Genomic DNA, 17,573 nt, shown 5'->3' with positions numbered 1-17,573 from the left:
GGGGTAACACTGTTGTTTTTATTGGTCTTCATGAAAAAAAACATAAGGGGTAACACTGTCGTTTTTTATTGGTCGTCATGAAAAAAAACATAAGGGGTAACACTGTTGTTTTTATTGGTCGTCATGAAAAAAAACATAAGGGGTAACACTGTTGTTTTTTATTGGTCGTCATGAAAAAAAACATAAGGGGTAACACTGTCGTTTTTTATTGGTCGTCATGAAAAAAACCATAAGGGGTAACACTGTTGTTATTATTGGTCGTCATGAAAAAAAACATAAGGGGTAACACTGTTGTTTTTTATTGGTCGTCATGAAAAAAACCATAAGGGGTAACACTGTTGTTTTTTATTGGTCGTCATGAAAAAAACCATAAGGGGTAACACTTGTTTTTTATTGGTCGTCATGAAAAAAAGCATAAGGGGTAACACTGTTGTCTTTGTCAAATAAAACATAAGGGGTCACATTGTCGTTTTTTATTGGTCATCATGAAAAAAAACATAAGGGGTAACACTGTCGTTTTTTATTGGTCGTCATGAAAAAAAACATAAGGGGTAACACTGTTGTTTTTTATTGGTCGTCATGAAAAAAAACATAAGGGGTAACACTGTCGTTTTTTATTGGTCGTCATGAAAAAAAACATAAGGGGTAACACTGTTGTTTTTATTGGTCTTCATGAAAAAAAACATAAGGGGTAACACTGTCGTTTTTTATTGGTCGTCATGAAAAAAAACATAAGGGGTAACACTGTTGTTTTTATTGGTCGTCATGAAAAAAAACATAAGGGGTAACACTGTTGTTTTTTATTGGTCGTCATGAAAAAAAACATAAGGGGTAACACTGTCGTTTTTTATTGGTCGTCATGAAAAAAACCATAAGGGGTAACACTGTTGTTATTATTGGTCGTCATGAAAAAAAACATAAGGGGTAACACTGTTGTTTTTTATTGGTCGTCATGAAAAAAACCATAAGGGGTAACACTGTTGTTTTTTATTGGTCGTCATGAAAAAAACCATAAGGGGTAACACTTGTTTTTTATTGGTCGTCATGAAAAAAAGCATAAGGGGTAACACTGTTGTCTTTGTCAAATAAAACATAAGGGGTAACATTGTCGTTTTTTATTGGTCATCATGAAAAAAAACATAAGGGGTAACACTGTCGTTTTTTATTGGTCGTCATGAAAAAAAACATAAGGGGTAACACTGTTGTTTTTATTGGTCGTCATGAAAAAAAACATAAGGGGAAACACTGTGGTTTTTTATTGGTCGTCATGAAAAAAACATAAGGGGTAGCACTGTTGCCATTGTCAAATAAAACATAAGGGGTAACACTGTTGTTTTTTATTGGTCGTCATGAAAAAAAACATAAGGGGTAACACTGTTGTTTTTTATTGGTTGTCATGAAAAAAACCATAAGGGGTAACACTGTTGTTTTTTATTGGTCGTCATGAAAAAAACATAAGGGGTAACACTGTTGTCTTTGTCAAATAAAACATAAGGGGTAACACTGTCGTTTTTTATTGGTCGTCATGAAAAAAAACATAAGGGGTAACACTGTTGTTTTTTATTGGTCGTCATGAAAAAAAACATAAGGGGTAACACTGATGTTTTTATTGGTCTTCATTATTGGTCGTCATGAAAAAAAACATAAGGGGTAACACTGTGGTTTTTAATTGGTCGACATGAAAAAAAAACATAAGGGGTAACACTGTTGTCTTTGTCAAATAAAACATAAGGAGTAACACTGTTGTTTTTTATTGGTCGTCATGAAAAAAAACATAAGGGGTAACACTGTTTTACTTTGGTCGTCATGAAAAAAAACATAAGGGGTAACACTGTGGTTTTTTATTGGTCGTCATGAAAAAAAACATAAGGGGCAACACTGTCGTTTTTTATTGGCCGTCATGAAAAAAAAGATAAGGGGTAACACTGTCGTTTTTTATTGGTCGTCATGAAAAAAAACCATAAGGGGTAACACTGTTGTTTTTTATTGGTCGTCATGAAAAAAACCATAAGGGGTAACACTGTTGTCTTTGTCAAATAAAACATAAGGAGTAACACTGTTGTTTTTTATTGGTCGTCATGAAAAAAAACATAAGGGGTAACACTGTTTTACTTTGGTCGTCATGAAAAAAAACATAAGGGGTAACACTGTGGTTTTTTATTGGTCGTCATGAAAAAAAAACATAAGGGGTAACGCTGGTTTTTTATTGGTCTTCATGAAAAAAAACATAAGGGGCAACACTGTCGTTTTTTATTGGCCGTCATGAAAAAAAACATAAGGGGTAACACTGTTGTTTTTATTGGTCGTCATGAAAAAAAACATAAGGGGTAACACTGTTGTTTTTTATTGGTCGTCATGAAAAAAAACATAAGGGGTAACACTGTCGTTTTTTATTGGTCGTCATGAAAAAAAAGATAAGGGGTAACACTGTCGTTTTTTATTGGTCGTCATGAAAAAAAACCATAAGGGGTAACACTGTTGTTTTTTATTGGTCGTCATGAAAAAAACCATAAGGGGTAACACTGTTGTCTTTGTCAAATAAAACATAAGGAGTAACACTGTTGTTTTTTATTGGTCGTCATGAAAAAAAACATAAGGGGTAACACTTTTACTTTGGTCGTCATGAAAAAAAACATAAGGGGTAACACTGGTTTTTTATTGGTCTTCATGAAAAAAAACATAAGGGGCAACACTGTCGTTTTTTATTGGCCGTCATGAAAAAAAACATAAGGGGTAACACTGTTGTTTTTTATTGGTCGTCATGAAAAAAAACATAAGGGGTAACACTGTTGTTTTTTATTGGTCGTCATGAAAAAAACCATAAGGGGTAGCACTGCTGTTTTTTATTGGTCGTCATGAAAAAAACATAAGGGGTAACACTGTTGTCTTTGTCAAATAATACATAAGGGGTAACACTGTCGTTTTTTATTGGTCGTCATGAAAAAAACATAAGGGGTAACACTGTTGTCTTTGTCAAATAAAACATAAGGGGTAACACTGTTGTTTTTTATTGGTCGTCATGAAAAAAAACATAAGGGGTAACACTGTCGTTTTTTATTGGTCGTCATGAAAAAAAACATAAGGGGTAACACTGTGGTTTTTTATTGGTCGACATGAAAAAAAACATAAGGGGTAACACTGTTTTCTTTGTCAAATAAAACATAAGGAGTAACACTGTTGTTTTTTATTGGTCGTCATGAAAAAAAACATAAGGGGTAACACTGATGTTTTTTATTGGTCGTCACTACATTACTGGCATCTCGGTGGTGCAGAGACAGGGGTTCCAGTCAGTGGAGGAAGGTCTCCACGGACACGGTTATTTGTATGTAATGTTGGAAACGTTAAAAATGTCATGAGAACAGTAATGTAAATTATAATCTCAGACGAGATCATGGCCACCATCTTGTCAGTGCCGCAGAGAGCTTTGTTTATCAGCTAGTCAGGCAATAATTTAAATTATAAGCTCAGACCAGATCATAGGGAAGTCTCTGGCGCAGCGACTTTGACTTCAAAAGGGGTATCATGTGATGTTAACCCATTAACATTTCCATACTGCTAGTTACATCATGCAAATGGCCCTCCTGTATTCCATGAAGAGGGGTTGACGGAAAAACACTGTGGAAGATAGAGAACGAGAAGATTGATGAAGAGAAGGAGAGTGAGAAGATTGAGAGAAGAGAAAGATGGAGGATTGGTAAACTCAAGAAAAAGATGAGAACGAGATTGAGAAAAATCTGGTGAAAACAAGACATTAAAAGATTTTAAAGGGGAAGGTGAAAAGCCCAAACATAGAAATAGATTTTTTTTCATATGTAGTGTAAGTTATAATCTTGGAAGAGGGGTCCAATTTAGTGTCGTTGGCACAGCTGTTGGTAATCATCTCTAGAATGTGGCTCAAGTCCCACTATGCACTCATGGAAACCTTATGCTATGTCATTTCATAATCTTTTGTCCATCTTCCTAAATATGAGTTATAAAAATCTCCCTGCAGATAGGACTGGACCCAGCGATGACCACTAAGGACTCTCCTTCGCCATGGAGACAACCTAATCGACCTTGAATTGCCGTTGCAATTAGCATGACCCATATCGATCATTTCCTTTTCAAAAGAAATTCAACCCAGGTTTCCATGGCGATAAACCGCCTCAGGTGATGGTCGCCTCAGGATCGCCTAGGCAACGTCTCCCATGTGGTCCGAAATTAGAATTGTCATTAAAATGGAATATTATTTTGAAAATAACTATCAAAATATATTGGATTGCAGGAAATTAGTAGTTAGATTTCTCAACACCCATCAATCAAATCACTAATTCGTGTTCACAATGGTTGCAAAGAAACCATTGTTTTTGTGCAGCTCAAAGGAAACTTGGCAGCAAGTACTTTTAATAAACGTATGACACATTGTGGTTGTTGGCAGAGTCCACTAAAAATAATCAAAATAACCATTACAACTTGTGGATATTACTGCTTGAACCATGTTCATGTTTAACTATTCCTTTAAGGAACAATGCAAGCCCTCTGCAGACAAAAACTGTTACGAGACATGGTCGTGCTGAAGAGCCATTATCTGTCCTAGCTTCAGCCTTTAACACAAGGGGCTAGTGCAGAGAGGCTATGGATGTGTCCTTTAAGAGTGTTGGGTGTGTGAACCACTCTGGACAGTGCTGGACGCGTTTGAACTCAAATGCAGATCAACGATGACTGTGGGACATTGTTTAATCAAATAAATCAATACATTTGTAGCCGCTACACATTTGGCACCACATTGCACAATGATGTCCAAATTCCCAGATTCCAATGAAAATGGTTCCTGCGTGTGTCCTTAGCCCTCAAATGCAAGAGGAAAACTGAATCCAAGACCTAGCCACGAACATGTCCATCACAAGGTAAATTGCAGAGGTAAAGTCCTAGATCCTGCCAAGGATTTGCATGACGGCAACAGTGGTGCTTTGGCCAAAGATGAAGGCTCCACACAGCAAGGTTATCACACCCCATGTAGTGAGAACAACTCTGAAAAAAAAAAATGAAAAAAGAAAGGCAATTACAACTCCGGTCCAATAGAAGAAATTAGTAAACTTATTTTCATAACCTTTGAAAACTCACAGCAGTAATCTTTTTTTAGTATTTATAGAAAACACTTTTCAATGAAGGTTGCCCCAAAAGTGGGCAAACTTATAGTGATAGAAATATGACTTCATTGGAGCAGTTAAGAGACTTTAATGCATAAATGTTGCAGGCGAAACCAAATCCTCACCTGGTCTTGAAGGACACGGGCTCCGACTGCATGGCACATATCAAACACAGACCTGCATGAGACAAGCACAAGGTTCAGAGGTGTAGCAAACACAAACCAGACAATGACTTGCTCCGCTGCACTCCTCTTACCGGGGAAGATGAAGATGAAGGCGGCGCTGACCCCGCCGATGACGCTGATTATCTTGCTGATGTCCGGGACAAACATGGCGATGAGGAGGGTGAGCGCGATCCACAGGAAAGACAGGACGCAGCGGCTGCGGACCTCAACCGTCTCTGGCACCGAGCCGTCACGACCCGCCCACCACTTCAGTATGGGGTCCTGCATCACAGACCTGCATAGCAAAGCATCGTCAACCTCTGTCCACAAAAGGCCCTCAAATCATCCAATCTCCTCTCCCTTCCACTATGGAGTTAATGTTTCATAACCAAGGCCCCGGGTCTTCAGCCTGACCCACCTGCCGAGAAGTAGAATTATGGGATAGATGGTGAGGATGGAGATTCCAAACAGCAGCCTGGCGATGACCATAAGCATGTCGTCCCCGTTGTAGGACATCAGAATGTCTGGTTTCACCGCCGGGCCAAAGGTAAGGAATCCATAAATTCCTGTGTCAGAGACGAGTACAATTTGTTGAACTGTATGCAAGTAATAGGGCTGTTGTACACAACAGCCCCCCACAATCCATCAAAGAAGTGTGTCCAAACTGCCATTGACTGCATTGGCATGCTTAGGCCAGCCAGCTGCATTACTTTTTAATACTTTTACATGATAAAAACGACAAAGTAATATGCGAAAATGCAGTACATAGAATTAGAGATAATAAGTGTTGGTTTCTAAATTGTATAAATATTCTGACCAGTTAGAGTGTAGATGAGGAGGCAGATGATCATTGAGACCACAGAGATGAAGACCCAATGGGATAGCTTCTGGTTCTTCATGCTGCTAAAGATCGCAATGGAAGCCTCATGACACTAGAACACACACGGCATAAAGATTCACTGGATTTAGCATGGCAAAGAAAGCCCATAGCAAGATATGCTAAAGTACACCACCTGGTTTTGATGATTGCTCAAGAGGGCACATGATTATACAAACAATATCAAGTTTGGTAAATGACACACGCGCACACGCACGGCACCAGTCGACCTTTAGATTAGCAATCACTTAACACCCTCTGCTAGAAACTCCAGTTCAAAGCAATTCTCTTGTCAAGAAATGTCAAGATGTATAGTTGGGCAATTCAACAACATCAAAATAGCACACGTTCCCTGCAGTAGATAGCAAACTAAAATAGCGACACCATTTTGCCCTTGTAAGCTCACACAAAGGTATGATCAGCTTTTATCCTAGCCGTTCCTCTAGCAGGGGTATGTAATGGGTTTATCCTTCATGGACTTATAGTATGACTAAACCAATTAATAGAGACACTACACAAAACAGTACAGAAACGTATACCATGTGTCAATTCACACATTTTACAAGAGGTCAAAGCAAACGGCATGCTAGAAATGCTCCACTCACTTGAAAACCAAAGCAGATGGTTGGGATAACACTCAGCATTGACGCCCAGGATTTTATTCTGTTGAGGCAGAAAGGAAAAGCCACATAACATGAAGTTTAGCCATCAATCAGAGGCCAACACCTGGTCAGCACAATTATTAAACCATTACCGAGCCAACCAGCACAGGAGAGTTGGATCCATCCCCAGGTCCCCAATCGACTATGCATCACGCCCCTCAACTAATGCCAGCTCACACTACAGGAGTGTTGGGTCTTTTCAAAATCCCCTCCCAGGAGAGCAGCTCTTCTGATCCATGTCAAAATCTATATTAATTATAAACCACTGAGGTACCGCAAACACTAGATTAAGGTTGGAAAGAGAATTTCTCTGGGGCACATCACAAGATTTCTACAGCACTCTAAAGCAAGGGTTACTTCCGCACACGTTACCAAGTGCTACAGGAGTGTGGCTCCTCCAGCGCGAGTCAGAGCCTACATAGGAATAGGTTACATCCTACCAGTCTTTGTTTAATGTACACTGATCAGTCTAATTTTTAAAGAAGAGGACATTGAAAACAAGCTCCATTCTCAGAACATTGCATTGGCTATCCAAGGATATATGGCAAGGAGACAACTCTGCTCTGCTTGAAGTCTAATCACGGGCCAAACCAAATCAGCTGCACGTCCAACTTTGTTGGATTCTTGTGTTCTCGTTCGTTGGTGTGACATCCTTGCAGAACAATAAGTCACTGTAGAAGTTATCCTGACTCTCTGACAATGTCTTCACTGAAATAGGGCTCAAATAATGCGTCTTTGGCCAAATGGAAGTAGTCTGATATCAGAATCTGTGCTTGTGGGACATGCCAACATTGTCAATGGAAGAACTTGCACCAGAAAATACAACTGAGTCCATCAGTGTTTGTTTAAATAAGCTGGTCATTGCCATGAGAACTCATTCATAAACAGTTTGCCAGGTGGTTGATAAGCGCAGAGGCCTTTCTGACCCCATTACTGGCGGGCAGGCATGGGCTATTAAACAGATAACAGCCGAGCAATACCTTGTTTTGTGTAAGTTTTAGTTTGAGATTGATTTTTCTTCAGGCGTTTTGCGTTATGATTGTCATCTAATTATGTGATCCACTTATTTTCATGACCTAGATAACAAAATAAGACTCTTTATCAGGCTCCCGAACCATTATTTTTATTGAAATGTTTCCCCCTTATCAGAGCTTATCAAAGTTATGGTTATTGATGACTTCTTCCAACTAGTTTTCGTCCACAACAATCCTGAAGGAAAGAAAATGGATAAATATAACTTTGAAAAAGCCAAATATTCACCGCCTTACCCGCCGTTGTCGGGGGGGCTGCTGTGGACGAGTGGGGGAGGCATGGTGTGGTACTTGATTATGATGGCGGTGGTCAGGTAGCTGGCTGCCAGCGTACCGAGCACACTAGGAGAAACAAAGGAGGGAAAAAAAAAAAACACAGTTAGCAACAAACCAAGAAAACCTCACATGAACAATCACGTTCGATACTTCAATTTGTCTAAGAAACTGCATACTTGGATCAAAGTCCCCCCAACCCGGACCCACCTGATGTACTTGAGGATGCTGATCTCCTTTGACAAGGACAGAGGGAGGAGGAGGAAGAGGCACAGCAGAAGGAGGACAAAGCGCTGGTCCGTGTACCAGTGGTGTGGCATCTCCGACTCTGGCAGATCACTCACCAGCTCGTATACGGACAGACACACTGAGAAACACACACACAAAGTCAGCTTCTCCCAACTTGCCATGGGCTTACCATTGAGCCTCCAGGACCGTAGGCCACAGGACAAGCGAATCAGGACACATTTCACATCCAAATAAACAATGGGAAAATAGAACTGCTACGGTCACACAAATTATGCACAGCCCTTGACCGCCACAGGCCAGCCACCGCCCTTATCCGACAATTTGCAGCAACACATCTGTTGGGGGGGATGGCATTAGTGTCCCAGAGAGATTCTGAGCTTAACATTTATTCAAAACGTTTTTCAAATTCTTTGAGATATCAATACTTTTATGTCCCCAAGTAGTTTCCAGTGCCTGTCCACTTCTCAATTGTAATTGAGCATTTGGTTGATTTTAAGAAGATGACTTTCCAAAAATGTTGCTAGAAAAAAATAAATAATCGATCCCCGACATTATGATTCCAAGGGGCGTTTAACTTTGACGCATATTATAGCAACCCCTATACCAATTGTAGCACCAAACCTTTTGGAGACCCAAGATTCAGGGATACATTCATGTTTGAGAAATGTAAGAACTTTTCTACAATCAGTGGCTCTGCTATAAGCATTTGAAATAGAAAAAAATATACATGCCCAGTACAAAACCAATAGGCATCATAGATTCTGCTAACAAGTCAAGCTTGGTAAGGGCGACTACTTGCCTGGCTCCGCCCGCCCAAGTAATTCCTCTCAATTTATTTCCCTTCAGTACTAGGTCTGGGTCTGCGGTATGTTAGTGGGTTTCCTCCGTCCAAATTTTCTGCGTCCAATCAGCGAACAGAGGGAGTGGCTGAGATCAATGCCGTTAAAGTCTGCTCTCGTTGACGGACATCTTCACGCACAGTGTTTGGTTTGTGTACAGCCTGCACGCAACGTGATTCCCGTTAGCAATTGGTTACAGCAGATCCAGAGTGGCACTGGGCAGATCCAATAGTTTCAACTTCAGACACCCGCCTTCAAGTGAGTTAACATTTGTCAATTGAGTAGGTCCAGACTGTGCAAATGAAATGAAGTACGAGAGTCTGGTAGGACCAGGCTAGGCGACTACAGGTAACCAGGTCAAATATATGCTATAAACCCATTGATAGCAATAAATTGCCATAATTTATACAAGACAAAAGTGCAGTGTTTTTCAACCTGTGGTACGTGTACCAAAGTGTAGTTGGTCTAAGGGATTTTATTCTTGAAATAGACAAATTTACAATAGTTTAACATTGTGTTAACTGAATGCACTCGGCGATGTGCTGCTGAGCAGCCTAGCCAATGTTTTCTACCCACTGTTCCCGGCCTTCTTGCAGTAATACTTGTTAACATCTATTTGTACACTTAAATGAAAAGGTTTTGAACCACTGATCTAGCGGCTGGCATTCAATTGCAGTCGTCCACAATTTACTTTTAGAATGGTGTCTTTTTATATCCCAGTGTGGAAAGATGTATCCGCCAAGCACTTGTTTGAAAAGCAACGATGCCTTTATCCCATGGCAAATGGTCAAATCTATCCACTACCGACTGCTGTTAAAATTGGACCCTGATTCGGGATACTTCACCTGCCAAATTTCTACTCACATTTCTCCAGCTGATCATCCACTATGACCAGAAAGGCAACAGAGATGATGAAGAGGTTGAAAATGAAGCATATCTCGCAGAGCTGGCCGATGGAGGGCCCACACAGCCCCTTGACCACCCCCTGGTAGGTGCACTGGCCGCTGATGGCAGACGAGTAGCCCAGTATGATGAGGCCGCTGATCAGGAACACCAGAGAGACCTGATGGCGAGAACATGTCTTAAAGATGAAATGTGTTCCGGTTACAGCCAACATACCCAGACATTCTGTTTGAATATCCCAGTGAGAGAATATCTATGCAAGGGCGCTAGGTAGGGCTGGGCGATTAATTGAATTTCAATCTCGATTGAAATTCATCTCGCATCAAACGATAACTAAACTAATATAATTAATTAAGGTTTCGATTATTATTTTTCTTATGTTTTATAGAAAGTGCAAAACAGCTGGATACATATTATTTTACATTTGAACATTTTCTTATTGACCATTTACATTTAGTGTATTATTTTTTTTTAAAAGGGAAAATATCAAAGTTCTCAGTTACAAAGTGTTTTTGGGAGAGACATGCTGAATAAATACATGTTTTCAAACTCCATATATAATCGTTTGAATAATCGTGATTTCAATATTGACCAAAATAATCGTGATTATGATTTTTTCAATAATCGAGCAGCCCTAGCGCTAGGCGTCCAAGAATGCTTCACGTCAATTCCTCAGTTGAGGTAATGGCCGCCATCATCAGAATGGCCAAATTATAATTTTTTTGTGAGGAGAGTGCTCAACCATTGTTCTTAAGTTTTACTCTTTTTCATTCTAAAAACTTTAGGACCCATCTCCTTCCTTCCATTCAAATAGTAAATATTTGAAACTTTATTCTACTTTTTAAATATTTTTTACAATGGAAGTCACTCTGACACTTCAACTACTTCAGACTTCATTACTTGGTCAACATAACCTTCGTTCAAACAAATCAACACACTTGTATCTTCAATTAAATCAAAACAAAATTTCGATATCATTTATAATTTTTTTTATTTATCAGTTTAATTTCGTACCCGCTTTGTATATTTACAGTCGTGTTCCGTTGAGGCTAGAGCTTGTGAAGTCACGTCGCATACACAGAGGCTAGGTGCTCGATACAAATCCTGGTGTTCTCCCATTTTATGAGCTTATTTCAATGAACTAGATGTGAAGGAATAAGGACGGACGGACGGACACGATCCGTTTAACCCTTAACTTTATTTGTTTCTAACCATTTCTATTTAATGGTGTGCATGTTTACTCCATCACTTGATTTAAGCCCTTTAACATTTCGTTGAGTCTTAAACAATGTGGCTTTACCAAAACATATTTTCAACCTCACTTTGCACTACAGCACCTACCGCATTTTTATGCATGAAATGCATTTTCTACTTAGTTTTTGATATTCAATCATTAAGGAAGCCAATAAACCCCCTACCATAGGGCTTTAATGTATTTTTGGTTTAATAACATTTCAATGTTCAAACGAATTCAAAAGACACCAACAAGCTCTACCTACTAATAACTTAGTGATGCAGGTAGCAATGTTTTTCCTTTAATGGCGATCCGTCCCTCACAATAGCACCTTTAGGATTTATCAACAGGTAAAAAGCACTGGTCCTGCCGTGAAATTTATTCAAAACTTTGCACAATGTTCAAACCACCCACTTGCCTTGTGACGATTGGACGTAAGCCTACCCTCATACTTTGAAACCGTGTGTGTTCAGAAGCTTTTAGGCTGCTTTGAAACCAAGTCAAACTCACTGATGAGTGGATCTGAAAGCCACTGACGTGATATGGTCGTTTTCCCCATTTGTTTTTCCATATTGCACCAATTCAGAAAATCATCAGTTGATAAAAACTAGATTCTGCAGGAGCGGCCGCTGCCTGCTCCGTTTACAGGCAGTGAAAGATATACACTATGAAGGCACTTTATTTTCAGAATAGACCTCTGAAGAATAAGTCCCGCCTCCGAAGCTCCTGATTCCATCGGTCAAATGTCTATGGGAAATAACATGGGGGTTCTGAATGACTTGGGTTTTAGATTGTCGATGCTGTTAAAGTAGTAAACTATTATAAATGATACTTTAACGGCACCGACATTCCAAAACCCAAGTGGAATCTAGATGGAAAAAGTGTGTAGTTCAAAACGTGAGCAGCTTTTACTTCTTCGCCACCTACAGAGTTTGTTATGTACGTTCATTCATAAACCCCATGTCATTTCTTGTAGACATTTGACCGATGGAACCAGGAGCCTCGGAGGCGGGACTTATTCACTGACGTTTAAATTAGATGAGACTTATTCTTCAGAGGTCCATTTTCTGATATTCGTTTGGAGACGTAACAATTATTCGAAGCTTGGAATTATGTCTTCGGGCCAGCCCTAATGGACAGGACGGGAAGAGGAACTGAATTGGGTGGGAACAGTTGGAAAGTACTAAAACCAAAACTCTAATTTCAACCTGAGGAAAAACTGATTCAATTAAACACAACTCTCCTATTACCTACCAGACATGTTGCACCATTACAGTCTACTGCATGAGTAGCCTAACAGCAGATAATACTAAAAAACAAACCCAGGTCCTTCATTTATTTATTTGAGCATAAAGAGGATCGGCTGGGACAGTGAAAATGGTAACTGCGGCATAGCTAAAATTTCATCTAATTTAAACATATTTTCAAGAGAAAAGTTGAGAGCTGAGAATTCGCTCTTGCTCTAATTTATTAACATTTTTCTTCTAAAAATAATTTTGTCCATAAAATGTCAGCTAGGCTGGTCAAATGTATACAGACTGAAATGTGAACAGCCAATAAATCTAAAATAACCCAGTAAAACCATGTCAAGACCAATACCTGCAAAGTTCACAGAGCAGGAAATAACATTAGCCCAAACACTATTGAAAAGGGTTTAGTGGCCAATGGACCCATTTAAAATGGGCAACTGGAGCCTGGATGTCTGACAGCCACGGTGTTAGCTCCCCTCAACCTGCACTAATGGAGACGACGAGGTGGGAGGTCAAAAGGATAAAGTAGGCGGGAGGCCATTATGGGCACAAGGTGAATAAAGAGATCATTTAATTCCAAGGCGAATGGTCAGTCCCCATTCCTTATGGTCCTTTTGGCTGTAGTAACTAAATGGCAGAGTTGGAATGAATGTCCAAACTGCTCCGTTTCCAACAGACCCCTGACCCACTCTGAAGCAGACTTATAATACAACTTGATAACGGCTTGAGTCATACTCCTGTCCAAGAGAAAGGATTAAGTGAACATCATGCAGTCATGGAGAAGGAGGTCACTTGATAAGGCAGTATCGTATCAATAGTTGCACCATTATGTCATGTAGGTATTCACTTTACAGAAGAAGCCTAAAGAAGAACCACTCAGCGGGGATGGAATGAACCCACTGTTCAGAGCAAACCTTTAAAAAGGCACCCAGTGCAACTTTCGAGGCTTAAAAATAAACATTCAATTTCTAGTCTTTTTTTACACGTAGTAAGTTTCAATAACTCCATACCATTACATACCGACATTTAAGCAGCAAAGATGAGACGTCGTTGTGTGGTGAGAACTGATACAAAATCGATAACAACAACAATGCCGCCATTTTCTTTATTTTTTGTAACCTACAATAAATAAAGCAGGCTTCCAGTCAATGGAAAAATGGCTTCTCCCCACCGGCGATTGTTGTTGTTTACGATTTTCTATCAGTTCTCACCACACAACGACGTCTCATCTTTGCTCCTTGAATGTCGATATGTAATGGTATGGAGTTATTGAAACTTACTACGTGTAAAAAAGACTAGAAATTGAATGTTTATTTTTCATTGAATGTTTACATAAAGTTGCACTGGGTGCCTTTAATGAAAGGAAGAAATAGCCAGCTTCAAAACTGAGCCCTGAAATTCATGAAAAGTAACAAAAGCCTTGGCCCTTCTAGATGTCAAAAGGACTGATGGTCTAATATAAAAAAAAGCACATTGCTCTTTGGTTTCAGTCAAAATCAAAGACCCACACGAAAGTACCAATGAAAAACTACTAAAATCTAATTGAAAAGCAATTAGTCAAAATTTAAATAGATTGTGTTCCAAACTAGAGGTTTGCAGAACGCTCCTCTTGACGGTCCATTTCAATGCTATCAAAGACCTCACTTAATGGCCTGAAAAGTGTGTGTGGAAGTGTGTGGGAAAATGAAACATTGCCATTATGTGAAATTGACCATCTCACTACTTCTTTAAACCACACAAAAAATGTGTTCCAGTTGTTTCGTTATACAAATCTTATTGTAGCCTCTCTTACTCACCAACTTGTTAATGATTGTTTTGACATCACCTGCTAGAACCCAGCAAAGCATGGCACAGGATATGTGTGAAAAATAATAGATAAATCTGTCGGATGACCAACCAGCTCAACGGTGATGGCGATTCGGATCCCACCAGCTCTCTCGAAGGCCCAGGGGAAATTCAGCAGCCCGGCGCCCAGGGCAGATTTCAGCATGATACAAATGGCCCCCAACGAACCGAGCCGAGGACCGTCCACGGTGAGCGCGGGCTTGGCTGAAACAGATGTCAGTAAGCTAATGCTCTCTCGAGCCAACTCCTCCATGCTTCAACGGCTGGACACGCTCGCGGCCTAATTACGAACTTCTTGGCGCAAACCTTTGCTGCTCAGGTGTCGAACGCCGTGCTCACATCGGCCTGCCCTCTCCTTAAGACAGGTGACCTGATGCGATGAGAAGGGAGGGGCTGTAGGCGGGCTGCGGTGCTAATGCCATGCCCAAATATAAAGGCGTCCCCTTCCACACACGTGCTATCTTCTCCTTTGCATTTGATCTTGTTAAACCACCCATTATAATCGTAGTCATGCCATAATCTTATAATCTACAAGGCTTGCATTCGTAATGACAAATTATACACAGTTTAACATCAGTAATTGGCGACCATAAGGTAGGTTGCCTCTAGGGATGGATGGAGAAAGAGCAGCAGGTTGAAACCAAAGCGCAGGGAAAGAAAATAAGGGGAAATAAAGAGACCATAAGAGGAGTGATCAAGAATTTTTGTTTAGTGGTAGTTGTTGTTGTTGTTGTGTTTGGTCTGTCTATTTCCCGAATCATCAAAGTAGCCTTGGACAGAAAGAGACAATATTGAAGTCATAGACCATGACAGTTATTTAATTGCACATATCAATTGAATTATACAGGCATTGGGAATATTAAATAATTACATAACAACAAAATAAATTGCAGATTTGATTTGGTAATGACTGTGAATGTTATTGGTGGACCAAATTATAGGCCTAATGATTTACATTTCTAAATTATTTGTTTTCTGTTCAAGGAACTTAATCTTTATTCCCTTAATTTCCCTTAAAAATCGTAAACAACAACAATCGCCGGTGGGGAGAAGCCATTTTTCCATTGACAGGAAGCCTGCTTTATTTATTGTAGGTTACAAAAAATAAGGAAAATGGCGGCATTGTTCTTGTTATCGATTTTCTATCAGTTCTCACCACACAACGACGTCTCATCTTTGCTGCTTGAATGTCGGTATGTAATGGTATGGAGTTATGGAAACTTACTACGTGTAAAAAAGACTAGAAATTGAATGTTTATTTTTAAGCCTCGAAAGTTGCACTGGGTGCCTTTAAATGGCCTTTATGGATCACTTTGACTATAAGTTTTATGATGGGTATGAAGAAGTTTAGCAAGACTGGATTCTTCAATGCATTCAAATATAAACTATTTTGGATTCCTAACGGAACAGTTATTCAGTTAACACCCAAAGGCGCCTCTAATCCCTGTTGCACATCAAAATATAGAGGATAATCCACCGTTGATTTAGTAAGGACATAGCAGGATCAGCAGATCTCAACGTGGAGCTCATAACTGTGGTGAGGGGGAAGGGATGCAGTGGAGGTGGGGCGGCGGCGGATGCGCCTGGACGTCTCCCTGGGGCCCCTGGCGTCTCGTAACCGGGACGACCAGGTGACCGGCGTGGCCCCTGGCGGTGCATCGCTGCACCTGGGAACCGAGGAGGGGAATGAGGTCATGTGACCTCTTGGCACGCCGTCAACTTCTCCCAAAATCTCGTGAGCGCCGTTGGATGGTTCCAGGGGCATTCCCCAGAGTTTCCCAAGGTCCGAGGAGATTAGCCAGCCGACGGGGCCGTCATGGAAGAGGCCGGGTGACAGATTCACAGGCTGATGGGCCCATTAGGCTTAGAGCCCTGCACACCAGCGTACCGCCCAAACAGTCAGCCTGCATCCATGGGTCCAGCTCATAGCCCAACCACCACAGTGCATCAGCCTATGGGATCTAGAATCCAGCCAAAAGAATGGCACACAATTCTTCCTTAACCATCGGCTGAATTCAATTGAAATAGTGAACAGCTACATGTAGACAGAGTTTGGATAAGCCTTAATGAGTGGAGCATGTTGTGTTGAAATGGTTATTTTTTCTACTTTGAGAGACTTCATGAAATGAATACAATCCTGATGTTACACCAGACAACGTGAATGACATGAGAAGAGTAAATAGATAGAGTACTGAGGCATCCCTCCGTCCTGGTCTGCTCCTCCGGGTCCAGGTGGAGCTGGGTCGGACTGATGGTGGGTGGGGTATGGTGGGTGGGGTATGGTGGGTGACCAGCTGAGGGAAGCAGACAGCTAGGAAGGAAGAGGACTTTTAAAGCATGTGGATAAGGTCAGCATGAGCTTGATGATTGGTTAGACCATCTATCCAGCATCCGCATCAACAGTGAAGCTGATAAAATGGCTTTACATTTTTCGAATGTCCCAGCAATTGTGTTGTGAGTAGAGAAGTGGAAATACCATTAAGGATTCAATGAGGAATATGATCCCTTAAATAAATCCTCAATATTCTTCCCCTCTTACCTGAATAATGCATCCTGCCTTTAATACTATGAATGGCTGTATAGGCAATACAACAGTTCACCAGCCAAGTGCAATGATTAGTGTTTAATTCGGATTTCTTATTTTTTCCAACATTACAACAAAAAATATAGAAATTTGACATCATGTTATGTCTATGTTTAAAAAAATACAACAGAAAATCAACCAGAAGTATTATTTTGTTGGAATATCCACTACAGGGAAAAAAAGTAAAGTAACACCAGCATTAGGTATTAACCTCCTTATCTTCATGATCATCTTGAACAATCGGTTGAATATGTATGTTGTTGACGCACATAGGAAACCAGGGCAGTCTGCACGGGCACATTGCAAATATTGAAGTCTGCAATTATACACATTTTTATCTCAAAAACAGAGCCAGATTGACAAAGATACTTTGCCACAACATAAAACATATAGCCATAAATATATTTAGATTTTCCTTCATAGCCGAGTTTATGCGTGTTCCAGCTAGACCCAATGTGTAAAGTCTCTAAGCAGAATTAATTTTTCACTCTCACTAGTCTTTCAATCCCTGAAATTGCCTTAAGATCCTAATC

The 17,573-nt window shown here is 40.2% G+C and overlaps 1 protein-coding gene across 1 annotated transcript; it reads right to left on the bottom strand.

Moving 5' to 3' along the window:
- Positions 1 to 4,698: 4,698 nt before the first annotated feature.
- slc38a8a (solute carrier family 38 member 8a) lies at positions 4,699 to 14,858 on the bottom strand. The gene is made up of 10 exons (XM_060060913.1): positions 14,509 to 14,858; positions 10,089 to 10,287; positions 8,347 to 8,503; positions 8,101 to 8,205; positions 6,776 to 6,833; positions 6,111 to 6,225; positions 5,712 to 5,859; positions 5,386 to 5,588; positions 5,255 to 5,306; positions 4,699 to 5,010 (listed from the first exon to the last, which is right to left on the bottom strand). The coding sequence occupies exons 1-10, from the start codon at positions 14,707 to 14,709 to the stop codon at positions 4,908 to 4,910; spliced, it is 1,341 nt and encodes a 446-aa protein (XP_059916896.1). The 5' UTR covers positions 14,710 to 14,858; the 3' UTR covers positions 4,699 to 4,907.
- Positions 14,859 to 17,573: the final 2,715 nt, after the last annotated feature.

This window comes from Gadus macrocephalus, chromosome 9, assembly GCF_031168955.1.
Source record: "Gadus macrocephalus chromosome 9, ASM3116895v1".
Lineage (NCBI taxonomy): Eukaryota > Metazoa > Chordata > Actinopteri > Gadiformes > Gadidae > Gadus > Gadus macrocephalus.
This window is presented reverse-complemented; position numbering and strand designations above follow the sequence as displayed.

Bases quoted from the DNA above. Each gene is read 5' to 3' on its own strand.
- slc38a8a (XM_060060913.1), bottom strand. From the start codon at position 14,709: ATGGAGGAGTTGGCTCGAGAGAGCATTAGCTTACTGACATCTGTTTCA. The intron at 6,226-6,775 runs GTGAGTGGAGCA...TGTGTGTTCTAG, and splicing joins CCATCTGCTTTGGTTTTCAA to TGTCATGAGGCTTCCATTGC. The intron at 5,011-5,254 runs GTGAGGATTTGG...TTTTTTTTTCAG, and splicing joins CCCGTGTCCTTCAAGACCAG to AGTTGTTCTCACTACATGGG.